The 27,452-nt window shown below is 40.3% G+C and overlaps 2 protein-coding genes across 2 annotated transcripts in view; one reads left to right on the top strand and one right to left on the bottom strand.

The window, feature by feature from the left end:
- Position 1: 1 nt before the first annotated feature.
- Positions 2-27,393, bottom strand: LOC138626788 (RNA polymerase II elongation factor ELL). The gene is made up of 12 exons (XM_069708697.1): positions 27,256-27,393; positions 24,236-24,283; positions 12,974-13,101; positions 12,321-12,475; positions 9,742-9,983; positions 8,990-9,114; positions 7,290-7,404; positions 5,282-5,738; positions 4,740-4,797; positions 4,070-4,241; positions 3,913-3,957; positions 2-3,605 (listed from the first exon to the last, which is right to left on the bottom strand). Exons 1-12 carry the CDS (start codon positions 27,391-27,393, stop codon positions 3,495-3,497), a joined length of 1,794 nt encoding a protein of 597 aa, XP_069564798.1. The 3' UTR covers positions 2-3,494.
- Positions 27,349-27,452, top strand: part of fkbp16 (FKBP prolyl isomerase 16) — a 30,938-nt gene continuing 30,834 nt past the window's right edge. The window contains exon 1 of the mRNA XM_069708699.1: positions 27,349-27,452. The gene's annotated coding sequence lies outside the window, so the exon portion shown is untranslated.

Below are 27,452 nucleotides of genomic sequence, written 5' to 3'. Positions count from 1 at the left end.
ACCTTGTTGAATTGAAAAGAGTTTTATTTTTCAATTTCACTGAGACAACAATACACTTTTTTTTTCTTTTTTTGTGGGGAAATCTTTTCTCGACATGATGACATGATAAAGCATCCAAAATCAAAATTGCAAAAATATAATGCACTTCCCTTTCACCATACCTTAAGTTTTGCTGTGATAAGAATCAACATACGCTGTGAAAATTAATCCCATAAAAGACCGAACAGACAAAGCAATAAATAAAAGAAATTTGTTCTCCTAGGAAGATCAAATGTAGCAATTTAAAGTAGGCAAAATGTTTGATGTGATGCTTTTCCAGTATCAACAAACCAATTAAGAACCCCGACGTGAAATATGTGGAAACAGTTTGTTGGGCTGGAAATTGAAATTAAAACAGAATCCACTGGATTTTAATTGGTTTCCTGGGAAACCCTCGATTTGGCAGGGCCAAATTTTCATAATTGGAAATCTAAAATTAAATTTTCGTCAGTGCCAATGCTGTTCAGGCATTTGAAAAGGCATCAGAGATGAATTTAATCAAAACATGACGGAGAAAGCACTTTGAAAAGTGGCAACAGTGTTAAACTACAGATGTGGAAATACTGCTGGCCCAAGTTTGTTTTCCAGAATACCAACGTTGGTTCAATGCAGAATCACTCTGCTTTCTGAATGAAAAGGCACCTTCAGTAGTTAGCTTCTGCAAAAGTAAAAAACATTACAATTAACCTCATCAAGGGTGTGGTTTCCCCAAAAACACATCTACACAATTGGCGATCATACTATGATTAGTCTGATATTTTGCAGAGTGTCACCCAAGATACAGTTTGTTTGATCACATTATTAGACAATTGATCAACATTATTTTAGTGGTAAATGGGAAGCCCTTACCTGAAATAGTTTTGTAAATTATTATGTATAAGGTCTCGTGCTCTGAGTGGTGTTCTGTCCTGCCATCGTTAATGATGATCAGAAATGTTTCAGTACCTTTCTGTTTTGAATAAAAAATAATTTTGCAGAATACAAATAAATTGTTTTGTGTACTTTAAGAGGCCATTTGCTCTTGCCTTTTTTTTTTCTTTTTTTAACAACTAAGCCATGAACTCTTTATTTTCAGTACCAGAGCAAAACACACAGGTGTTTACTTGAGCACTCTTTTCGACTGATAAGATTTTCTCAAATTGCATGTGTGCAAAGGAGAGCACATTTGTTAAGTTCAACAAAAGAATTATAGGAGGTCCTGAGAGGATATTAAACTGGCAGAAGAATGAAAACATTCAGGTGTACTGAAGCTTCAAGAATCCAGCCTTTTTAGCTATTATAATATGTAATGCTCAGAACTGGTAAACGCTTCCTGGCCTTACAATTATTATATTAAATATTCCTTTCTTGGAAACTGTCATATGTGCCAAAATAGAGCAATGGTTGCTAATCTCAAAACCTTCAAACATACCAGGGAATTGAAAGTGAAAAAAAAGTTAATTTGATTGCAATAGAGCTGCTAAATATTTGACAGTAAATCCATTGCGTATTTGCACTGAGAAATCAAGAGCAGCAAAGCGCATTGTTTTGTAAAAAACTTCTGCAAAGATTCTCTCTTTTGATAGTGGTGCTTGATAGGATTTGTGAAGAATTAAATTCCCGAACAGTTCATGATTATCTGACAGATAATGAGACAGTAAATGAAGTTAAAACAGAAACATATTAAGACACACATGGGAAAAAAACAAAAAAACAACACAGATCAGACAACTGCTGCACAACAACTATATCCAGTAACTGAACTTTGAACTAAAAAGACATTTACAGAAATAATCTGAGAACACTTTGAACTGTGCAGGTGGAGCCAAGAACACTTTAGAACAGGGATACCAGAATCAAGGAAATGTCTGACACACAGCACATGTCAAGGCAAATATTAGCTTCATTCTCTCAGTGTAAGCCATCATTAAGACAATAGTTGTGAGTACATTGACGCAAATGTTTAGAGAACACAGAAATCGGATCACTAATGGTACTTTAGGCCACAGCTAATTAAGGAGAAATACAATTACAGGTTGTGGTTAATCGGATGTACTTGTCTTAGTACAAATAATTCTATAATGAGTCTATAACCCTGGATAGCAGCTCCCAGAGGTCAGCCTGCTCCTTGCACCCAAACGAACCAAAGCGGTTTGAACTGAGTAGAGCGACCCACAGTGTCATCCTCCCCACACTTTCCTTGTGGGGCTAAAACTTACACGGTCCAATTAGTTAAAGGCATCTCTGTCACATTCAGCAGAATAACATCAAAATGTAACACTCGTTGAAGTGAATCATTGTTTTTCAATCTCACATGAAACATCCTCAAGACTTCAAAGTAAAATCACAGTAAATAAAAAGGTGTTAACTAGGTTGATTACCAAAGTAAATGCCCCATAAGACTTAAAATAAATTCAGGGAGAGTGAAAAACCTTGCATCATAAAGCAACTTGAAATGAATCATCTACAGCGTAAACACAGCATGATTACTGTATGTATCAGTAGACCTGTAACCAAAAGAGTTGAGAGATGTGTGAGTTGATAATGTGTTTTTCATGACATAATAAAAAGGCAGTTCATGGTACTGGAGGCTACATGTGGGTGAAATTGACACTGATTGTGCACAAGCACTCTGTTGAATCCAGTGTTATAGTACTGTGAGGAGTTGTTTTGTGGCATTGCAACATTCCTCAGAAATTAAACAGGACGTTAGCAGAAAGCTACATGATACATTTCTTTCGGATAAAAGCCCAAAGAAACTGGTCCCAACCATAAATAACTATTTAAAACAAAATGTTGCGCATTTTGAAATAACGCTGCATATTATATTATATTTAAATAGATCTATATCAGGGTAAACTTTTGTAACTTAGTGCTCCTGAAATATAGGTCTGTATGGATGACAAATTTTGTTACGCCATATTAATGTCAATCTGTGATCTTCTAATTGGAAGTAATGACTTATTGATGAGATTGAATGTCTTATGTCATCATTTGACTTCCTATCAGCAAAAAGCAAATAAACAAATTTCTCTGTATTTAAATATTAAGACTTGAGTAGCATTTGTTTAACCCTACGATTGATTGTACCATCACTTTAATACTTAAAAAGTCAACACTTTTTAGTTCTGGCAAGATAAAGAATATAATAAAAATGCAACCAGGCAGAAATGATCACATCTGTCAGCTTTCACCGAGTCTTCTGACCATTTTACAGCAGAACAGAATCCAGCCTTTCCAGCTATAATCGCAGCTGAAAACCATGGCATTAAAGGGTAACATTTGATCACGAGTCGGTGGTCTCAGCCCACTTTTGATAAGAACCTTGCTCCTCGATTCCATGAACACTCTGAGGAGTAAAGTGAATAGTGTCTCAGCGACTCAGCTGGGCAGTCTCAGCTGGGCAGTCTTTTTTTTGGGGCCATTTTGAGTCTTTTGGTCCAGTCGTATTACACCCTGCTGAGGGCAGAGGGCAACTAACAGAGTTCCTGGTCTCGGTCATAAGCTGTGATCAGGCCTTTGATATGTGACAGTTTCTTATGGAGGTACTCGCACCGTTTCTTCTCTTCCCGATACCCAGGAAACTTCTGAGGAGAAAAGAAAAGACGCATCAGTGAGCTTTCAGCAACATGTATAAAAATCAACATGATGGACCTCGTGCAAAAACATTTTTATATTCCTCCCATTAACTTTTGTTTTTTTTCTGGGAGGTTTGCATTACTGTTTCAAATTCGATTCATTATTCACTCTTAACTACACAAGTTTGTTGTAAATTCATTGTTTCAACCTTCTTTAAATCTTCTTTTATGTGCCACTTGAATATGCTCATCTGAGTTGGACCAATGGATAGTGAAGGTGTTACATTAAATGCACTGAAATAGAAATAACTCTTACTTTCTTATACTTTCGATACTTCTGTAGTATTTGGTCCTCCATGAGCTAAAAAAGAAAAGAAAAAAAAGTGTTAGCGCGCCATGTATCTGATCTGTGTTCTGCTTGGTGTTTAACTAGAAACGGAGCGGCTATTTTCAACTCCAAGTTCAGACAGTACCTTGTACTCTTGCGTTCCCGGGGAAAGAGTGTTGATCTTTGAGCCCAACTGAACAAACATCTCTGTGATCGCCCCAATCCGGTCATGAAGAGCTCTATATTCATCGTACTCTGCACAGAAGTCGTCATTATACTTCTGACGCTGCTCCAGCACTGTTATCATGCTGTATTTTCTAAAAGAAAAAGAAAACAATGTTTTAAAAGCCGTTCTTTAAAAGCAGAAGGGATCTTTTGAAATTCTTTCCAAGTCCTTCCAGTAGATGGCACTGCACATTGGGGGATTGAGAGGCTTGACACGTCACTGATTTCACAGCATGATGTGTTAACCAGATGTATAAATGTCAGACATAAGATCATTTGTTTTCAAAGTAATTCTCAGTGAAGCTTTGTGACAGCTTATTTAGACTTTTTTTTTTACTTCCCTCTATTTATATGAATGTTTTGAAGCTGAAACTAAGCCTTCAGGGACACACTGGTTTCTTGTCTCAACAACAGTGGGTTAGACTCTGAAATCTAAACTCGTCAATGAGAGATTATATCAACAATGACAAATCTGAACTGTTGATGCAGAAACAATTATTTGGATTTCACTCTTTAATCATAAATCTTTTCTGAATCTGGGAATAAAACATAAAAAACAACCAGGGATATAAAATGTTATTTAACCTTACATTAAATAGTCTGGCAGTTCCTCTGCTGTGGTTCGACTAACAGGTGTTTTCTCTCCCTCTGTAGATAGGAAAAACACACAAATTGAAAAAAGGTTAAAGCAATCTATCAATGCAAATGTGATACTGTGGCCATCACATCAAGGCTGATTGAATCATTTATCACTGTCTCCGATAAGAGAGCTGATCCAAGGCAAGCAGTGACGTCAGCGGCCCAAAGTAGGAGGCAATGCTGCCTGCTGACTCGTTCGACCATAGGTCACCCAGCTGTTCCCCAGTCAATCATCAACAGACTACAAGGCAATAGTGTTTGAGTCCGAACTGCTCTCTCACATGAAAATATATGAATTGCTCTTTGTGGGCTCCCTGAAAACTCTTTAACCAAACTTTGAGGATTTTTTAAAAATATTTTTGCTGAATAAAAGCTGATCATTTCCATGGCATACACATAATAAAAACTGATTCATGACAGCACAATAGGATACATGAAGTGTGAAAAAACCTTGACGAGAGAAGAACATTTTATAGTTTTATTGCCATTTTACCTTTGAGATTTCCTTGGTTCTGCTTCAGGTCTGGACTTGTCTCTATCCAGTCTGGTTTTAGGCGTTCTCGTTCCTTGTCTTTGTGTTTTTTGGACCTTTTCTTTTTATGTTGGCCACTGTTGAACTGTTGGTCAGTGCAATTGGAGGTGTCCTTGTGTGGGGGCTTGGGGCTTGGTGTAGTCGGAGTCAGTTCTGTCCTCTCCAATTTGGGAATAGCAGATGGCCGGCTGAGTTTGTGTGGCGAGTACAGGCCATTTGGGCTGCTCTGAAGATGATTGTTGGTTTTGTCGAACTCCATTTTAATCTGTACACTAGAATTTCCATGACTAGAAGAGCTACGAGACCCATTGGTGCCACAGTCTGCGTGAGAGGGCGACCGCAGAGGCAGACACTGATCTAACAGCCTCTGTTTTTTGGGTGTTTGAATGTTGGATGGGTCCAATGCCAATGGACGTTTCTAGAGGACAAAAGAGAACACAGTGAGAGAAATGAAATTTGTCCATAGTATGTGCAAAAATATTCTTTTTACTTAAAAGGAATAGTTTTACATTCACTTTATTGTTGAGAGTTACATCTGATGATTTACAACTCTTAAATACGGGGTGCAATCAAAAAGGTCCAAGATTGTTTCTGTTGTGCTCAAATGAGCATGAAACAGCGGGAAGCAATAACTTTCCTTAGCAAGCATTCCAAGATACGTCGCTTGATCCACATCGACAACTATGTTAAATGTGTTTTTGTGACCACTGTTATGTGCACATTTGCCTTTTCACAATGGACCTGAGACTTGAGCGGAGAGCGCACATCAAAGTTTGTGTCAAACTCGAGAAATCGCCAACGGAGACCATTGAAATAGTTCAGATAGCCTTCTGCAATAAAGCGATGACTGAGCGAAGTGTTTTGAGTGGCATTCATGTTTCAAGACGGGCAGAGCGTCACTGTCCAAAACTGAAGAAGGTGCATTAGGTCAGGAGTGCAACCAAAAATATGCTGGTTATTTTCTTTGACAATCACTCAGTAGTGCACCCTGACTTCGTTCCCCAAGGTCAGACTGTCAATACAGATTGTGATGTTCTGAGACGTCTGAGGAAAAAAATTGGTGCCAACAACATGAACTGGGAAATAGAACTTGGGTTGAAAACGCACAAGTTTCTCACCTGCGAGCAAAAAAAATAAATCATTGCTCCCTATCACCCTTACTCTCCGGATTTAGCTCCCTGGGATTTCTTTCTATTTAAGCCTAAGGAAGAACCTTTTGACACTGTGGAGCAGATCCAAATCAAATAGCAGGTGGTGCTTGACACGCTAACAGAACGGAGACTAATTTAAAGGGGGTGACAACCAGATTTGAATCAGGTATGGTTTTTGACTGTCATATGCAAAGTCTGGACTTTTAGATTGCATCTAGTATAAACCTACAGCCAGCATCAGTTAACTAAGCAAAAAACACAAATGAAGATGCCCTCATAGGTTGAGTTAGTTCATCCTACGAGGACATCTTAATTGCACTAATTAACTCACTATGGCTTATTGGTTTATCTTTAAGTGAGTAAATGTAGATCCACTGCTTCATGGGTAGGTGGGGGGAGGGTGTGTGTGTGCAGGGGGTGAGGTTTGCTTATGTGTTGTCAGATGATTTCTTGGCCAAGAACAGTAATTTGGTGGATTCTGTTTGTTGACAAACATTCCTTGGCAAGAAGGAATCTGGCACATAACGTGCTAATCTATCGGATCCAACTACACATTTACCATTCAAGACATGAGAGTGGTGTCAATCTTTGCATCTTGATCTGGGCAAGAACGCAAATATGCATATTTCAAACATTGTCAAACTAGTCCTTTAATTCCAGTCAGTGCTGTATTTAGTCTCAAACTACTTATGTAATTACACAAGGATATAACAGGCATCAAAGTAACAGAGGAAAAGAAGTAGTACCCGATCTATTCTCAGTCTAATAAGAAAGAAGAAGTGGGGGGAAAATAAAATTGATTCAAGGTGAATAATTACCACTGAGAGATTCTTGGCAGGACTGAGCTGTGATGGAGAGTCCCCAGGAGTTTTGTGGAATGAATGGTTGGACTGGGGACTCTTCAATTGGCTACCGTGGAGTGGCTGAAGTTTCCTGAGGAAAGATTAAGAAAACAGCACCTTCAGTTGGACAGTAACAGCAAGGTAAATGGCCTGTAAAGCTAAACAGGAAGAGACAGTGTGGAGGTTTTGGTAGAGTTATGAGCAAGTGGATGAGCAATTATCATTTAACATGACATGGCTTCTAGAGGAAAGACAGGAGGTGGCAGCCTTTTCACAGAGGAAATAATCACTGACATTACAAAACCGTCAATCTTTTTTTTTATTTTATCAAAGCTGTTGCTGAGGCATGTTTTATTTTGTGTCTCTGATGATACAATCTTAAAGGAGGCAGCCATAAAGACTGAACACAGTCCTGTGGTAAGAACAATAGCTGCAGATTTAACTTTCCTGGTAATCTGCTTCCTACAGCTCCTTCCTCAAACAGAATCCACTACAAGAAGTCACTCCCCTCTTTGGATTCATGCAGCTCTCATAATCATATGGTCAGTGTGAGTGAAAGTGGAAGTTAGAACCATTAAACATTAATATAAGTTAGTAAATGACAGGAGTAAGAAAGTTTTAATAAGAACAACAATTGAAAAAAACTAGAGGGAAGAAATCTTAAAGCTTTTTCAGGCTATCACAGTTTGATCTCACTTGATAAACACTTTGATGGCAGCAATTGTATACTTTTTTACACTTAGCAGGGGTGGTGAACCGAGGGGGTTGTGGAATCAGCCAACAGGACTTGTACTTTTTCCAAAATGCTTGTGAACCACATGGCCCGCATGTTTACTGGCAGGCAGAGGAAACGTATGAGGGGAGGAAGCTCACACTGAAAAGCTCAGCCGTGTGCCTCTGAACCTTCCATGCTAATACCATTTGGCAACACGGTGCAGGGAATATTTTCCTCTGCTTTGATGTGTCCATTAAGAGATTCATCAGTGCACAGAAGTAGTCATTTAGAAGCTCCCCTTTCAAAATGATCACAGCAGACTTCTACATTAATTCATTTGCCTTTTTATATTAATGCCAGCACTGTCACAAAGCATCCAACCTTTAGTGTTCTCTGCATCATCTGCCCGAAGAGGTCTCTAAAAGTCTAAAAGAACTTAAAGGCAATCATTTGACAGTTTAGGAAATAGGCTTAATTGCTTTCTTGCTGAGAGTTACATGAAAACATGGACACCACTCTCATGTCTGTGCCACAAATATCAGGCCAGCAGGTGATTAGTTTAACACAACCTCCTATCACCACCTCTGAAACTCTGTTTTTGTATGGAAGAAATAAATACAGTATAGTATGCTAAATTCTGAGCTTTAGAGTTTCTGGTAGCTTTTATCTTTAGTCAGAGCTAGGCTTGCCGTTTAAACTCTGTTTCCAGTCTTTATGCAAAGCAAAACTAATCAGTTGTTTGTTGTGGGTTTATATTTAAACAAAGGCATAAACATAAGAGTATCAATCTTTTCCTTTTGCTCACAGCAACGAAGGGAATAAGCGTATTTCCCATTATGTTGCTTTTAACTATTGCTTTAAAAAAGTAAACAGGAAAAACATTTGGTTTTATATTTTTAAGTCTCTCAATGGAACAAAAAACAAAAGATTTTCTGTATATTATAGCTAACATAATTCTTACCTGATCAGGAGCCTATGGACTAGTTGCTTCTCTTCCTCCAGATATGCAGGCCAGTCTTTCTGGACATGTCTGTAGAGCTCATCCTTCAGGGAGAAACTGTGATCTTTAGGATTCAGTTTACCAACCTGAAAAAAAAGCAACAACCCTGAATGTTACTAAATTCATACATAGGGGAAAGAAGAGGAAAAGAGGCCAGCTGAAACTGTGAAGGCACTGATGCTGTAACAGCACCTTTATTAAAATATAACAAGACCTACATAAGACCTTTTTGCTCCCATGCAGCCTAATCTCGCTGATACAAATCTACCCAAACCAACCACTTTCAATTCTGAGAGCAGTCAGATCCCAGCTGGAGGCACCCCACCCCTCTCCTGTCAAAACACAATCTTCTCTTGCAAAGATAATTAAAGCACAGCCCTAATTACAGCTACCAGCGGCGGCAGAGTCTCCACTTGATGATTGCAGTGGGACATTCAAATGCTGTGAACACAGGAAATATGTCTGAAATAAGCTTAGCTCACATCACCTTTTTAGAGCGGAGTTTTTAGCTGCACTGCACGAGGCTGATCACTAGTAGCAATGAACTAGTTATTTGCAAGTAAAGGACTAAATTATGTTTAAGTTTTTGACCTAATGTCAAAAAGCAGCTAAATTTGTATTTTTGTACCCTTTCATCTATTACTTTGTTGCATCTGATGACATTCATGATTAGTTAGCAATGCGTTTACATAGCAATGTACCAGATATCTCACCTCATCCAGCACTGAGGTCAGGTCAGCCTTGTCCTTTGGAGTGGCCCGCTCCCTCTCTAGCCACAGTAGAAGCTCAGGTTTCCTGTAGGGCTTTAAGGCCAGGAGATGAATGATGCGATCCCTCAAGGGTCTGTGTGCCACAGGGCTCGGAGCCAGGCTCCTCTTGTTGCTGGGGGAGTGCTTGTTGCTGCTATCTGAGCCTGATACCAGACCCTGCTTCCTCTGGACCTTCACACACTTGCCTAAAATCAAAACAAAGACGCACACACATCAGAGTTTCAACTCGTGGAAGATAAAGGCAGGTTGCTTTGATTAATGATACTGAATCAAGAAGTTATCACAGCGGTAATCTCAAGCTCTTTTTTAATGGCTATACAGGCAGTGCCCAACACAAAACCAAAGAGGACCAAAGAGATTATTAAGGACCTGATAACAGGATTCACGTACGCTGACAGTATCCAGTAATAGCACAGCCAACATATCATTCCTAATCCAGTCCTTAGGCCACATATACAAATCACTCCCTAACTTTGAAAGACAGGTCTCCACACGAGAGGCATTTATCTTTATTCTATCTCTGTGTTGTAATTCAATCAGTTATATGCAAATGCAATAGATGACAGTACGGTGCATGCAGCACTTTCAGGCCAATCTGAAAAATTGGTTTACGCACTGTACATGAATGCTTTGAACACGGCACAGGGGTCATGCACTTCTTTCTGTCAGTGGCGGTGTTGGTGCAAGTGGAAAACAGTGAAAAGGTTAGATAGAAGGGTTAGCCCACCGCTGAGTAAACAGAAGAGCATGGAAAATAAAGATACTAACACAGAGAGGCCCTTTCTTTCTGTTGCAATACTAATTCAGTTGAACCCGGGGCAGGCAGAGCTTATAGATATCTGCAAACTGTAATCTCTTTACAAGAGTAAGCCATACTTTGGAAGTTGCTAGAGGTCAAAGGCTAACAGTGCTTTTGCTGGGACAACATGGTAAACATATGTATGTACACATGATGTTTTACAGCACTGTAATATGGTCAAAAGTGTTTACATGTCTACATTTTAAAAGTAGTTTTAGATTTTAGTTTGGTATTCCTTGTATAATTCAGGAAGAGTCTCTTTAAATATTTCGTGAGCTTGTTTCAACCTTTACTGTGAACCAGGTCATGAAGATTTTAGACAAATATCTTTCGTGCACTGAAACAACCTGCACTGCAACATTTCTAACAAGCAGCAACCGGAGCCATCATTTCACAGTAATAAATTACGACAGCTCGAGGGGAAGTTATAAGACTCAAGGAAGTCTTTGACAGACTTTCCATTTTGACTTACAATACCTAATGTGCTTTATAGTGTTGTGGGCCTATTCAGGATCAATGACATTAAAACTACACCGTAGTGTATTGAAATAACAGAGGAAATAATGATCATTAACGCTTAAGTATTAAAAACGTTCCAGGTGTGCACAAATTTCGGCTGCCGAGTTCACAGTAGCTCCTTTCCACCGAGCGCAACCAAACATTAAATCATAGATTATTATCTAAAATGTGGACATTTTTCTATGGCAACCTGTAATTGTGAGATGGTATTTGGACATTTTTTTATGGGTATAACATTACTGTACCATAAAAAGACAGCAAGTTACCGCAAAACAACTGTGTACGCTCCACTGCATGTGGCACATACAGTGATCCATAGCCCGCTTATTTTGTTCTCTTCAGAACTGTCCAGCAGAAGGCAAGGACAGTTACAGTTATGTGCATGGAAAGACATGTTTAAGTAAAATAGGATTAGCTTAATACATGTGTAAAAGCCTCAGAGAGACCATTTCTGCAGCGGAGCACGGCATGTAATGAGTAGAAGCCGACTGCGACGACAATTACCCTAATCGTTATTTTGTGTTTCCTTTTATAAAATACAATCTACACAAGCATTTTAACTCACATGGGACATCTAAATGCCATTAGGCGTCATGGATAGATCACGTTTAAAGATACAACACAGTCAGTTTGATCTACAATATGGCTAAAACCGTGGTTCTGGCAAGGAGAATGCAGTTAGTAAAGAAAATTAACTGTATGAAGGAGCTCCTGCATGTTAGGCACCGATCACTCCATGTTATGTGTGCCCTCTTTTTTTTTTTTGATGATGATATTTAGAAATATTTTATGAAATGAATTAAATTCTTGTCAGTGTAATTACATTTCAGGCAAAACTTCATCAGAATGAGACCTGTTGGCGCATACTTCTGGCAAACTCAATCACATTAATGATGCTGGCAGGCAAGCTGGCGCAGTGCCTGAGCAATCTGGTCAAAATGAAAGCAAAATTACAAGACAGAGAGGCATTGCTCTCACATGAATGATTGCTACTCAGCGCTTTGATCAATTATGTGATAACTTCCACACCATATGGTAATTATCAGCAGGATGAAATAGTGAGAGGGAATGGTTTAGAGGCTTTCTGGGAACATACAAACTCTCCAGTTATCTGTCCTTGATCCCTACATGCTTGAAGGTTGCTACAAAAACTGAGGCTGGATGATACGACAGAACACAGATACACAGATTAGCAAGAGCTTACTTGGCCCGGGCTTGATCTCAATTGCTGAGCGGCTCCAGATGTCTTTCTCCACCTGAGACATGCGCTCTCGGGTCGTCTGGTAGGAGTCGTCTGTGGCACAAACTGTGATCTTGTCCTGAATGCTGCCCTGGCCCTCCAGGTGATCCTTGCCCTCCCTGCGTTGAAGGAGAAGGAGAAGAGAGAAGACTTAGGGGTGGCTCAGCTCAATCAACTTGCCATTTGTCAAAAATGGCACTCGAAATTCTTGCTGTCATCCAATATGTTACTTTGAACTGGTTCTTTGACTTATGATTACATGCAAACTCTGGTCCTGTTATGAAGCATCTTCTGAAATGCGACTTTTCAAACGCTAACAGCCTTGAATGCAAATAAAGCTGCTCCTAAATTTGAACCAACCCTTTGACCCTGCACAGCCACAAACACTAGCTCTCTGTTCTCAATTACTACTGCTCACACCTTTGCAGTCGGTTGTGGCATGACAGCCTTTGGGTATTATTGCAGTTGAATATAGTCTGACAACGGTGCCGTCTGTTGTTGTAGTATTGAAGAGAGAGGCCACTGTTTGGTCCGGCCCTGCGGTCTCAGTCTGACACCAAATTTAATACAAATTCCATTTGTGGTCGAGTGTGGAAAGAGTTATGAGTGCTGCTTACCCTGAGACATACTGGTGGATGCAGTCGAAGCTGGACTGAGGCTTGTCTTTGCTGTCACTGGATAGGTAAAACGAGAAGACTCTGAATCCATCTGGAGACTCGGGGGTCGGCGCTGGTATCTTTACGTACTATCCAAGAAAAATGAAAACACAAAAAACAATGAGCATAAAATAATTTGAGTACATAGAGAAGTTGAATGTGTTTATATTTAATTGTCAAAATATACTGCAAGCCAGTCCGTCACTTCTGTTAACAAAAGCCGAGTCGTGGTAATCTTTAACCTTTAACAGTTTTCTGTTCTGACACGCTCCAGTGTACCTGCATGCATTGCTAATTTGAGTGCTGTTTTATGTAATAAACAGCTTTTATCTCTCCCAGATGTTGCCTGATCTGATTTAATATTATCTTAAAGTGCGCAAAGTAAAACAATTTCTTTTATAAGCGCTATCACGCCTTTACGGATTTTTATTGTTTTTCATGCAATAAATTTGACCTAAATAATCTCCCATTTGGGAAAATCATCTGAGGTGACATGGTACCTCCCAGGTCAAGGATGATGACTTGCAGCCAATCATGGGAGGAGCCTGTCTGAAAGGCAAAACATAACAAAAGAATAGAGGACAGCTTTTTCACTGGGGTAATAACCTCCTCTGTCACAGCCTGTCTATGGCTCCCTACCAACAAACAAGCCACCAGGATGAAGTCTATCTCTGTTTAAACCTGTTACATAAAATGACCTAAAAACCCACTTCCACTAAAAAGATAGTTCAACATAGAAAGTCATTAACCGACAGGTAATATGTCCTTTAAAGCACATTGGGTAGTAGCTCTCCGCTACACTGCCCGCAGCTGTGTTTCAGCCTGAAAATGGACAGTTTAGTACTATTATTGATGGACTGGCCTAGATTCAGATGAAGCCTGTGATTGTTACCCATCCTTTACAAACATAAATATGTTTTTACTGATGAATAGTACTAAATGTGAAATGTTCGCATCGGCTCCATCTTTTTTCTTCCACTTTATTTGTGGCAGAACTCACGTTAGCACCTCAGGCCAGCCGTTTTTAACTACAGGTCTCAAGAAAAACAAACGTCAGTCAGATGGACTTGAAGCTGCCTCTTTCGCTATCAGTCGTAAGTGATTGATCATGAGCTGACTGGCTGAGAGCTCAGTGCCCCTGGCAGATGTGGCAGGCAGGACTATAGCTGTCACAAATGCCCAGTCATGCAGCAAAGCCATAAGCAGTTGTTTTTTTTTGCAGCACAGAGCCAATCAACAGCTCCTCTCCTCGACACCCCTCCTCCTCTTCTAAAACCCAACGCATGCTATTCACCCTACCCCCATCCGCCTCGAGCTTTCCTTCATGTGCACAAGTCCACCCATGTCAACACAAAACTCAAAGCAACCCACAAGGCTGGAGACACTTGAGACACACAGCTGACCATTAATTTCGACCTATTTAAGTCTGAACATGAAGCAGGGTAAAGCACAGTCCTGCATATGTCTGCTGCGGGTTTTATGCTAATTAAGAATGATCAACAAAAAAAGCATCAAAGTGAGCAGTGACAAGCTCCTCAGGGTCCATTACTTTAAAAGAGTAAAGTAGTAGCCGCCATGACCAAAATACAAAGTCACTAAAATAGGGTTATTGATGTAGAGAAAGCATGCAGGGGAAATGCATTCAAATCTGTTTTTAAAATGAGGTCACTGCTAAACAAAGGCCTCGTGATAATATGGGAGTGCACATTTAGACATTTAGCATCGCAATAGTGCCACCACGTCCCCTCTTTCAGTCGATGGCAGCAGCATGAGCCCCCTCCAGCCATGCATTAGATTTGCCTGTCACCCCCATCCATGCCACCGTGCACACTTCACATTCTAATTCTAATCAATGTCACTCAGGTCAGACTGTTAGGAGGTCGCCCCCATTTTATTCACGGCTTCCTTCTCAAGCTTTATAACCATATGTCATTTAACCCATTAGTTCCCACTTCCTGACTCCTCGAGGAGAGCGTCGCTGTCAAACTTCAAGATCAAAACATTCAGCCCTGAAAGTGCCACATAACAACATTAAAACACATGACACGCTAAACCCTAACTTTTAAAGGAGTATCAGTTGGATACTGTGTTTATTTTCGTTCTTGCACAGTTGCATGAGAAGACTGATGCCATCCATGTCTGTACAATACACAACTTTCAGCCAGTTAGCTTACCTTAGAACAAAGCAGGGCAACAGGGAAGAAACTATTGTAGGGCCGTGTAAAGGTAAAATAAAAAGAAATGAAAGCGCACCAATGAACTCATTAAACATTATTAGTTGATTTGTCATGATTATTTGTTTAATTGTTACGAAGACTAAAATGTTCCAAATAACTATATATATATATATATATATATATATATATATATATATATATATATATATATATATATATATATATAAAACTTAGTTAAGGTTTAATGTATTCCTGCAAAGAGATCTGATTTTCAGAGAAGAAATGTATTATAATGTAACTTTTGCTTAACAGAAGTCACTTCTATGCTGAGCCCAAATTATAACCCCCTCAAAAAAATGTATCTAACCTGTCCCCCCCAAAAAAGCCCAAATCTTTATGTACCGCTGAGTTGCTGACCCAGTAGTTTTTCTATGAAAGAACCATTGGTCTATTGTCACGTGTCTCGTAATCATGATATGTTTTGAATCTACAGTGTGTAACTTTATAAGTTGAAAAGTCAAAACAATAAGCATGTAAAAATTGTAACATACAACCTGGCTTTCTATCATTGTCACAGAGGGAATAACATGTTGACGATCATGTTACCTGGTCAGCCTCTGGTCAGATACTTTTGATGTACAGTGAACCCTCGCTATAACGCGGTTCACCTTTCACGGTCTCGCTGCTTCACGGATTTGCATCGTGCATTGTGTTCTGCATTCTGATTGGCTAAACAGTCTCTCCGCTTCTTCTCTACCTGTTTGTCAATAACGTTGCGGTTTAATATGTACACGTACGTAAAACAGCTTGCCAAATTAAAAATAATCGATGGTGGCATGTCGGTTTATAAGAATCTTTTTGCCCAGAAGAAAAAAGAGCGACAACAACTACCGATAACTATGTTCTTCTCTCGAAAAACCACACCTGCACCGCCGGCTTTAGAAGAAAGAACCGCTGCAGAGCGGAGTCAGGATGCAGCGGCTCAGTCAAAAGAGCAGTGAAATACACGTGAGTCACTATTTGTCCTACTGTACTTTGTATTTGTTTTCATAATCATTTTTCATTTCCTCCCGTTCTAATCCAATGACTCGGGTCGCAGTGGGGCGGTGCCGATCTCAGCAATTTGAAGCCTTCAGTTCGTATTGATGATTAAAATTATTATTTTACAGTACAGTAGTTATTTGTAAAAAAAAACATTTATACAGTACTTTTATTTGTTAAACAAATGCTTGGGCCTGTAAAAAGGTTTTGTTCTTTGGTTTCAATGTATTATGGAGTATTTCATTGTATAATAATTGTAAAAAAAAATAAAGGTTACTACTTCACGGATTTCGCCTATCACGGTTTCTATTTGGAACGTAACCCCCGCGAAAAACGAGGGTTCACTGTATACCAACAAATAAAACCAACTCAAGAACCAGATGTTCATCATGTATGACTAAATGACTAAACACCGCCCAACATGCTAATGATAACAGCCAACATTTCATCACCACATCACCCAGTCTGATTAAATCAACTATGACGATGTGTTTAGCTAATGACACCATTTGGGCCAACAGGTTTGTTATCCTGAAGCTGCTGTCAGTCATGTAGTAGGTGTAGATTTACATAGAGTCATACACATCTCCATATGGAGCCTTGGCCTGATGCCTTCAGGCTGTGTGTGTGTGTGTGTGTGTGTGTGTGTGTGTGTGTGTGTGTGTGTGTGTGTGTGTGTGTGTGTGTGTGTGTGTGTGTGTGTGTGTGTGTGTGTGTGTGTGTGTGTGTGTGTGTGTGTGTGTGCGTGTGTGTGTTGCCTTTTTGTCTTTTTTTAGCATCACACTCTCACAGGTCACATGCAGGGAGGGAGGTTAAGTATCTAGCTAAGGGGTTGGGCTAAATGTCAACAGAGCCGCTATTATCAGTCAGACTTTGTGGAATCCCCACGTACAGCGATCAATACACAAATAAGATAGAAACAAAGAAAGTGAACACACAATACTCCAACAAAGGAGTTTATTTTCTCACAAATTAACCAGCAGAGCTTCAAATGCAACTAGTAACTAGCAGACAGCGTAGAGAAAAGAACAGATTCATCGCTACCAGGTCAGGGACTGGTGAGTCATGTATACACAGATCACAGACAGACGCTCTGGTTCCACGGCTCCACCAAACTGCAGGCATCTCTATAAGCACTGTGACAACTTTTTTAGAGCGTTGTTTTAGTTGTTGGATGTTGTGCTACATTTAAATATTCCATATAAATACTTTTTGCAGACAAGCAAACACACGGGTACTGTTGAGATTGTTGCTTTAATTTAGTGTCAAATAATAAAATCAAACTACCCAAAACATCACTTTCATTCAAGAGTTTTTTCGTTATTGGAAAAATATATCAGTTTAATTATGAAAAATGCATGTAAGATATCTATGTTTTCAGTTCTCAGTTTTCAGTGTATCATTGAATTTTCCCTCCTTGCTGTAAAAGTTAATAATGATTATGAAGATAACTATTAAATCAGCGTTATTGTCCAGCTCAAAACGAGGGAAAATAATTCATTAAAATGCTCAGGCGCTACAGTATTCTAATTATGATTGTTGAGTCCTTTAATCTGATGATTAATTAATCAGAGAAAAGCTTAATCTGGTATTATTATGATCAGAGCGTGCTATTAACATGTGTCGGTTTGAATAAACTGAGCAGCTTAATATGAAGAAACACAGCAGTGAGAGCTGTGTGCAGTAACGCTTCTTCTCATTGTCATGATATGAGTAAAGTTTAGCTGTTAGACAGTTGACGAGGCATCAGTAAGGCGATCTTTAGTACCTTGTCAGTGCAGCCCCCCCATGGAGCGTACAGGCTAATACAATAACTGCCTCTGTGGCTGCAGCCCAGCCACATCTGCTACTCCGGCCCCTGCGTGTTTGGAGATGTCAAATACTTTCAAGCTGTTTTAAGGTGTGAACTGGACTGGAACAGAAAATCTTGGCAGGGGGCTGAGCAGTTGAACAAGGACAAAGGGCACCATCAGCGATGTCCTTGTAAAACGTCATCTCCTTGAGGTGGTTTAAACTGCTCATCTTTGATGAGGTTAAACAGAGTTCTTAACCCTGCCATTTGGTGAGGACGGAATAAAAAGGTTTATTAATGAGTCTGCTTTGCCCAGTACTGTGCTTTTTGCAAGCCAAACATCTGCAGGGAGAGATGAGAGGATAGTTTTTCTCTCTGTCTTTCTGTGTTAGCTCTGAAGACGAAAGCGAGAAGCCAAGGTTCCCAGCTCTGGTATTTGGCATAGCAGCTCTGAGATAGGAGCAGGCGCCTGGATATGTGATTTACTCTGAAGTCTTTGCCTCCTGCCACTGTCTGTACTGACACTAGTTACCATTGTCTTCTCATCTGAGCCTACTCAGCCATAGCTGCTCTGTGAGCTGCCCGTCTTTTGTTCTAGCTTCTTCCCCCACAAAGCTGAGTGCAATGGCCTGTCGGCCTGCCTGGATTATTCATGAACAGCAGGGACGTGTGGCTGTGTGTTGTTGGGTGGTAAAGGGAGGGATTGGGGGTTTGGGTGTGTGTGTGGAGAAGATGGGGGGTGGCAGTGACTCCCAGTAGAGCCAGGCATGAAGGATAGCCTTAAATAGTCTTCCTTTAGGAATGTGCAACTCAGTAAAAGAGGGGGATGGATCCTGGCTGGAGCAAGTGTATGATTCCTTTTTGATTTATTTTAATATGTTGGTGCAAAGTTGATATCATATAACATCTAATGGTCACGCTCTGACATTTTGTCGAACCTTTAAGTATCAGCCATGTTTCAGTGACACATGCAGTCAAGCAAGTGAAATTATGTCAAACAAACACAGGGGTCTAATTTATTATTCACATTCATTGTTCTCCAGCGTTGTACAGTATGATGTACAACTCCACTGTGACACAGTTGTTAAAAAACAAAATGTGTGGCCTCATAGCATGATTTAGATTGTAAGAGGTCTAAATTATGCTTTCAGTGAGCCAGGATGGATGTGGTGGGGATGTTTGAGGATCTATTCATTGAGGGGGGTTGGTAGATACAGGAAAAGCAAAAAAGGAAGGGGGGTGGGGAGTGACGGGAGTTAGTGTAGGGATATGGGGATGGGCAACTGTCGAGCAACCCCCAAGGTACTGCCTGTTATGCCAAGCAGAATCAGTCTTTTTCCAAGAAACTGGGGCTAATCTGTCATCCTCAACAAACGCTGCCTGTCTCCCTACGCCTGACACCCCCACCCCACCTTATAGGTGCCTGCCTCCTGATACACACAGAGGAAGGGGAACCATACTTAAAAGCCTACAATAATATTTTATGGAAGCCGTAGGCTGATGGTTTCTCTAATGTCAACTAAAACAAAATGTTTAACTCAATCAGACACACAGATTGTTTTTTTCTTCTTCTAATGTATCCCCCCAGCAGCCCTGGCTAATTTGCATTCGATAGCGAAAGAGTGTGTAATTTGGGAATTCCCTTTTTATCACTGGTGGAGAAACACTAGTAATGCGTTTTCCTTGTTGATGCCTAGCTGTTTCATTGGAGCGATCCCACAAAACACTTGGACTGCAGCATTATACTCCCATTAATGGACTTTTCTCTCCACACAAGAAGCCCGTCTTTAATCCTTTAACAATGTACAGATTGTGCATTGGAAAGTATGTCCAAACCTGATTAGCTTGCAGGGAAACTTCAACAAAAGAGGGCACAATCCGAAACATGCACCGCGTTGTGATGTGTAACATCAAGTTGCATAGATTGAAAAGGTGACACTCAGTGTGCTTGATTTGTCAAACAGATTCAACTGTAAACTGCAAGAAAAGATAGGGATAATTGTTTTGATATGTATGTAGTATCTGTGTTTCTGAAAAATATGATGAGTCAAAAAGATAAAAAAAAAAAAACTGCAGGCTGCCATGATGTACACCATATAATTAGTGACTTTGGTATTGTTTTAAAAGTCACAATCAAACTAACCGATTGAGGGAACAGTGATCAACATTTCCCGAGTTCTGCAAAGTAAAATTGTGTTTTTTGTCAAAGAAGTTCAGATACTTCAGATAATACACTGACTATGGAAAAGTACTTCATAAAACCACACTTGAAACAATCCAAACTATCTCTTCATCGTTAGCCTTAAAGACCGTTGAGACGTTGCTATAGCAATCGCTGGCCATTTTTTTGCATTCCTATTAGCAGTTAGAATACAAACAGAAAAGAAACCCTTGAAGGTATTTAGTTCTCAATGAACTCCCTGGTGGGTCGTTCCTCTCAGAGAGTCCCAAGGACTGTTTGGTTTGAAATTGCCTGTAGCATTACCATCTGTATATATTATTATATCATCTTTTGCACTTCTTTGTGGAACAGCATCTCCATTTCCCTTTGTGGTATATTGCCTTTCAGTTTATCTGCATGCTAATATTTCACATAACTCTTTATCGTTCAAGGCTTTGTTTGCTGACTTTGGGGACATCGAGCCTATAATTTAAGACCAATAAAACGACATCTTAATCTGCATATTCCCTCAATCTATTTTGACAGCAGTCTGTGTTGTTATCGAGAGTTTTTCCTCAATGCTATTTTCAGTTTCCCAGGGTGACGGTTACATCTTTAGCTCTAATGGCTCTGGATTAGCTTGGAATGTAAATAAACAACAAGGTGCCACAACAGAAACACACAACTGTGTTTCTACTCCTGGTAAATTTTAATTGATCTTATACATGTAGCCCCCTTCGGTCTCAAGGCCTGCCCAGTTTGTACTATTGATTTCTGATCTTTTACAGCACTCTTATAACCGTAGAATAGTATTAAAACACAGCCGCAGTCACAATGATGTTCTTCAAAAGAAACAAAAAAATAGGAACATGACAGAGTAGCTAACTAAAGAAAAGTCTTCTTTAACTGTAACTCTCATGACACTTGTTCCTAAAATACACTGTATGATCTAAAAATCCTAAGGCCAACTGCCTATGCATAAACACAGAGGGCCTCAGATGAGCAGAGAACACAGGGACTTTAGCCTGGCTTAACACATCTGGATGAATAGAGCGGCGTGTGCCCTTTCAGAAACATGTGGGACAACTCTCCCTCTCACTGCTATGCCACTGGGAAAGGACTGCTCTCAAACCACATTCCTGTTATTGTTATTCTAATTAGCTTCCAGAAAAAAAAAAAAAAAAAAAAAAAAAAGGGGAAAAAAAGATGCAGGCATGCACACTCGCACAGTGCGAAAGCTTATTTGTTATTTGCAGTGTGAGCGTGAGGCAAAGCAATGCGGGAGGAGGGGGGGGGGATGGAGGGGTGGGGAGTCAGAGCAGCCATGTGTGAGATAGAGGCCCTGATGTCTCCCAAGGATTCAGCCAAGGCATGGGGTGAAATGGCACAATAATCAAGAGGGCAGGCGGGAGGCAGCCCAGGGGAAGCTCGGCCTTCACACAGTCCTCATGAAAATATCTTAAGAGCACCTCTACATTCCCCTCATCCCAACACCGCTGCCTTTATGTGACAGCTGTGCACATAAAAACAGACAGGGCCATAAACAAAAACAATTACTCTGGCAACTGCAATTCAACATTCATGAACTGAGGAGGAAATGAAGCCGATGTCACACCTGATACAGCACGACATACACTATTCAAATGTAATGTCCATGTTTATTGTCGCAATATTACACTCACAGGCCATTTACTCAGTGCTACAGTATAATATTGAGCCACTCAACGGTACAACTTCAGCAATCTAACAGCTGATATTCTGTTAAAGTTGAACTCTCAACAAATGTTAAAATATGAGAGGCATGTGCATTTAAACAACTAGCGGTTTTGCATTTAAGTAGGTAAAGCATCCCAATATGCATCCAACAAGTCAGAACTAGCCACCAGGTTCTGTTCTTACTAAATGGATATAGATCATGCCAACAAGCAGGCAGCGTTGCCAGTCCCAAAGGAAAATAAGCACTGGGATGTGAAATTCCAGGCCATGGGAACCCAGACTAGCTCTGAATATATTCCTTAATGCCTGGTGATGATTTCAAAGTAATCCAGGATCTAATTTCTTTTCAACTTCGAGCTTTTGCGAAATGCGAAGAAGATGATCTCTTTAGTTTTCTTATTTCTTTATTGTTGCATCACATTCTTTACTTTTTATTTTTTATTTTCCTCTCACTCCTCCAAAAGCTTTTTTAAAATTTGATTAACCCCGAGTTTACTACTCTCCAATGTTTGATTAAACCCCGAGTTTACTACTCTCCAATGTCATCCAGTTTTAAGTCTGTTTACCCAACTCAGACGAGAAAAAGCAAAGGTTAGCCAAGCAGAATTTTATTATTGTAATTTGTAAGTTTCATAGTTGCCTTGAACACCAGACTCAGAGGCCTCTGAGAGCTTGTGTCTTTCATTGCATGATTACAGGCTTGGCACACAATTTACAATAGTAGGGCTAAATGCCGCAAGGATGGAGAGAAAAGCAGCTGAAAACCTCAGCGTGCTATTTCTCGATAGGAGCTTTGGCCCCTGATACCGCTGAGCCCTGGAGTGATGCCAGGACAGTGATTTGAAGAATTCCTCTGGTTTTTGTGGCCCAGGAAGTGCCCCCTTTTGCAGGAAATGTGACATGAGCCAGCAAGGACAAAGATCAGACAGAAGCAGTCGTGGCTTTTGTGATGGAGCTCTACAGTTGGCAGCTGTCAGTGGACACATGACCTCCTGAACATCATGCTGCTTTTGGGGAATAGATGAGCTCCAGCAACCACTTATCTAGCAAATGAAACCTCTTGGAGTATCTACATGTGTGATGCTGCGACCCTTCAACCCAGAGACATAGATACTGCATATCCTCATGGTCTGTTGTATGTATGCCAGACTGCCATGTTCACCAGCATCCTCCCCCAACTAACGGCTTAATCTGGCCTCCCCCACCACCAATGGTTGAAGCTACCTCATTAATGCCCAATCGTCCAGCTCCGGGACTATTGTCAGAGGGGGAGGGAGCCAATGCTTGAATTCTGCAAAGCAATTTGAATATGTAATGTGCCAGCCAAGATATAATCACCAAATCCCATTCAGTGATTAAAAGACACTTAAATTGCACTCACTTAACATTGCTTCACAGACAGACTCTTATGAACAGGATAATCTGCTGTTCACATTACAGATGTCCCATATGTTTACATACATTGTTTGTGTTTTGAACATATTAAGCGTTTTCCTGTATAAAAATTCCACCGCTTGTGCACCATTCCTGTATTTCAGATCTTTCATGTCTGCACAGAGACAACTGGCATGGAGACATGGGGGCTCCCTGGGGTTTGCCAACTCCCCCTACCTCCTCCCCCTCCCTGAACAAAGCCTCCCCAGTTGCAAGCCTGACCCAGTAACCTGGCTAGCAGCCTGGGGCTATATTGTACCCTATTTTAGGGCTTCCAGGGCCCGTGTGAGCACACAGGGCTCGCATTTGTGTACAGAGCAAAGTCACTTTCGTCAATGCAATCAGCTCTTGCGGGGATTAGAACAGCTCCTTTTAGACAGGGCCGATTGTGTGGTAAATGTGCAGTAGCCTAGCAGGCAGAGCTGGGGAGGGTGTAATGCTGGCCCGGCTAATCTGGCCGGACACAGGCATCTTTCTTCACAGCCACTTCACAGGAATGCCCTCTAACTTTCAAGTGTTTTTTTTTTGTAGGTTATGTGCCTAGTTTCTGTATCTGTATGTTTGGTGCAGGCAATTTGACACAACACAGTGCAACTGAAAAAAATGAATGACCCCTTTCCCTCAGGCTGTGAGCGCTGGTGGATTGACAGCAGCCATATTCTCACTGAAATTAAACAAGGCCACAAGGCAATAAAATCCACCGTCCGCAATGAGACTAAAATCATCCCAACAGTTGGGAAATCACAAAGCCGACCTCTGCATGGACGCATGCAAGTGCTTATCGGATGCTTAAGAATAAAATAAGATGTCTAGAGGAACTGTCATAAGTGCACGGCACAGCAAATCAGAGCTAATACGAGAGTTCAATTTCTGAGGCATTAGAGAGATCCAAAACATCTTACCCCTTGGCTCCCCTTGAAGCAAATCGCTGGCTGATTTGATAGCGATGCCTGAGGAGAGAGAGAAAAAGAATCTGGTCACTGATTCAGGAATCACATTCGTCTTTAATCTAACGGACAGCTCATACATTATGAGTAAAATATCTTGCTATTGTGGATTTGTTTTCTCCCTCGAGACAACGGCACCCTCGCTTTGGTAAACGTAAACGCCAACTGTTGCCATCATTTAAGGTTCAGAGGTCGCTGGCCGTAATCTGAAGAGGAGTGTGTGTAATTAATTGATCCACACACTACAGAGAACTTTGCTGATGTCAGTTTGCTGAGCATGTTTGTCTGTGGGTGTGTTTCAGCTGATTTCACCTCAAAATGAATGGAGACCAAAAACAGATCCCAGAAGAAAGACGAACCACCTTCTGAAACCAATTATACTTCTTTAAAAATGTATTTTTATAAACCCACTCTGCTGTGAAAACTACACTGTTCTCCAAGATCGCAGTGAACTCCTTCTTCACCTCTCGAATGTCATATTGTTTCTTACCCCCCACTGATAAAGATATATATTGAAATCGTAAAAGAAATACCACCCTTTGAGGCAACATGATACATGGTTAATAGATGAAACTATTATCTGTGAAGTACAGCTGTGTCTGTGATTGACAGTGCTCTCGATTTATTATTCATGCTTTTGGGAAATGTCTTCCTTGTCGAGGAGTATTGTTGTGATTTTCTTTGTCATCCGTTAGCTTTTTATATTGAATGGAGTCATAAATATTACAGCACATGATGTTTGTTACACTTTACAGACACAGCCACAGGGCTAAATCAAACTTGTCAAAGGTCTAAATTGGACCATTTAGCCATTTTATATTAATTAATAGGCATTATTACATATTTTTAGGGGGGTTGTGAGGTTAAGAGGAATCCTTTTGGCTCATGTTTATGTTTCATGAGCGTCTGAACCACAATCCGTCTCAACTTGTTTACAACTGTAGACATAATGGATTATTAGAAAACAACAAACCTATGAGGGTTTATGAATGCATTGTAAAAACGTAAAACTGCATCAAGAAAAAACAGGCCAAAGGCATTTAATAAGACCTGGCAATCCAAACATATTATTATTGTTGTCTGAAATTTATATATAAAGCCATCTCTAACACTTTCTAATGAGACATCCATTAGAAACTGGTAGAAGTTAACTGATTAGTCCATCAACACAAAGCTAATATGCAACAATTTTATATATATAATATCATATGTGAAATATTTATGAACAACTGTATACTTTTTAAGGCCTAGAAGTCTTTCTTTCAGAAATGATGCAAAAATGCACTGATTTCTAGCTTCCCAAATGTAAATATGTTGGTTTTATTAGAAACAATTTGAAGACATCAGTTTTGGGTTTGGAAAATTGTTATTGTGGGATTTTATGCTATGAAGAGTTGAAACTGTTAGTCAACAGGAAGTTGCGCAGCAACTTTTTTTGATAAGGATCAATTGTTTAAGACCATTTTTAGGCAAAAAGTGTGAACTGTCGCTGGTCTCCTGGACACAATCTTTTGGCTTTGTGATTATTCAATTTTTAAAATATTTTCTGATATTCTTCTGATCAAACAACTAGTCCAATAAAATGATCATAAAAACCTATAGATGCAGCCCTAATTTTATCAAAAGGATATACTTTTATGTATCTCAAGGTCCTCTTGCCACCTCCACCACAGAATCATAAATAAATCATAACTAGTAACAGAAACTCTCTCAGGTTGCGGTTCTTGAGGACCACAGTGGGAGTCCAGCGGTCTAAAGCTGTATTTTCTCGGGTGGTCTTTGACTTGGAAAACTTTTGCAAACCTCTCCTGCCTGCCTGCCTGCCTGCCTGCCTGCTGTGGCCTGGAGGAAGCTGTCAGGCTGTATGAGCTCTGAAGTTTACTCCGCTTCACAGACCAATGAGCTCCGGAGATGGGCGGGCTTCCACGCGTGTAAAGGGCAAATAAAAAAAAATAAAAAAAACAATACACAAGAGCCCAGCAACAAATTTCAGAGCCGTGCCAACGGACCTAATATCGTTCTAAGCAGCTGACCCACCGAGTCCCACATCCAGGTCTAGTTTTACTATGAAATGGACTGCTTGAGAACACGCAAATTGACTTTTTGTATTTTGACGGTTCAGGAAAAAGAAAAAAGAAGCCTGAACCAAATGAGCCTCCTCCTGCAGTCATAACTGTGGGACGAACTGTCTTATCAAGTATTGCTCTGGGAAAGACCATTAGGATAGACAAAATTATCTCTCTCTAATCTAATGGACCATAAAAGCAATAAAACAGTGTCCCGATTCAGAGAAGTCGAATAATTTGCTTGATAGCTTGTTCATTAATTTATTCCCGAGAGCGGAACAGGCCTTTTTTTTGAAGACATTTAATGGGCGACAGTCATCTGCGTTGGTCCTTAGTCTAAATAATACATTTCTGAAGTAATGTTCGTCTATAAAAGAAGAGAAAACAGCAGGATTTTAAAGCTTAGGGCGTAATCACGAACGTCTGTCATATGGGAACTTTAATACCTTTTGGTTGTTTTTTTTCGGGAGATTACGATCTGGTAAACAAGCGGAGAATCAAAAATAACAACAACTTGTCTTTTCCTGTTCAAAACAAATGTTACTCTGGGATTATTTTATAATTCAAAGAAATCCGCTCATTCATCAAAGTCTACTGAATTTGCCTGTTATGATCACAATAAAAAATAAAAAAAAACCAAGCCTCGCCTGCCTTCCACTGTGACAGAGCCAGAGCAAACTAACGCAGCCTACATTTACGAGCCACCAGGCGCTTTCCTCGGTGACATTTGAAACACTCGGGAAGTATTTCAACTTTGACTGTTTTTCTCCTAATAGGAAGCTGTTTCCTGCACAGTTCCCCGGAGTTGGGAGGCGATGAACAGAAAGCAGAAAAAAATATATACATTGTAAAACAGACGCGCGCGCGCGCGCGCGCTCCAAAGTTGAAGCTGGTTGGGTTTTGCCTTACCTTCAGGTTCTGGTAGGCTTCGAGGGTCCGGATGGCAGTGTCAGTCAGTTTGACGTGATAAAGAGTTTGATTCGGGGTGTTTTTGTTGATTTTGCCACAGGAGAGTCCATACCGATGCTCCTGTCTCAGCGCTGCCATTTCTACAACTGAAGGCTATTGGCGACATTCTGCCTCGAACGTCACGAAGGAGACGACGG

The sequence above is a fragment of the Brachyistius frenatus genome, unplaced genomic scaffold (genome assembly GCF_029030835.1).
Source record: "Brachyistius frenatus isolate BFR_SWC_R1_liver_20210118 unplaced genomic scaffold, ASM2903083v1 Contig_77, whole genome shotgun sequence".
Classification (NCBI taxonomy): Eukaryota; Metazoa; Chordata; class Actinopteri; family Embiotocidae; genus Brachyistius; species Brachyistius frenatus.
The sequence above is the reverse complement of the archived record's forward strand: the minus strand, read 5'-3'. Positions and strand labels throughout refer to the sequence as shown.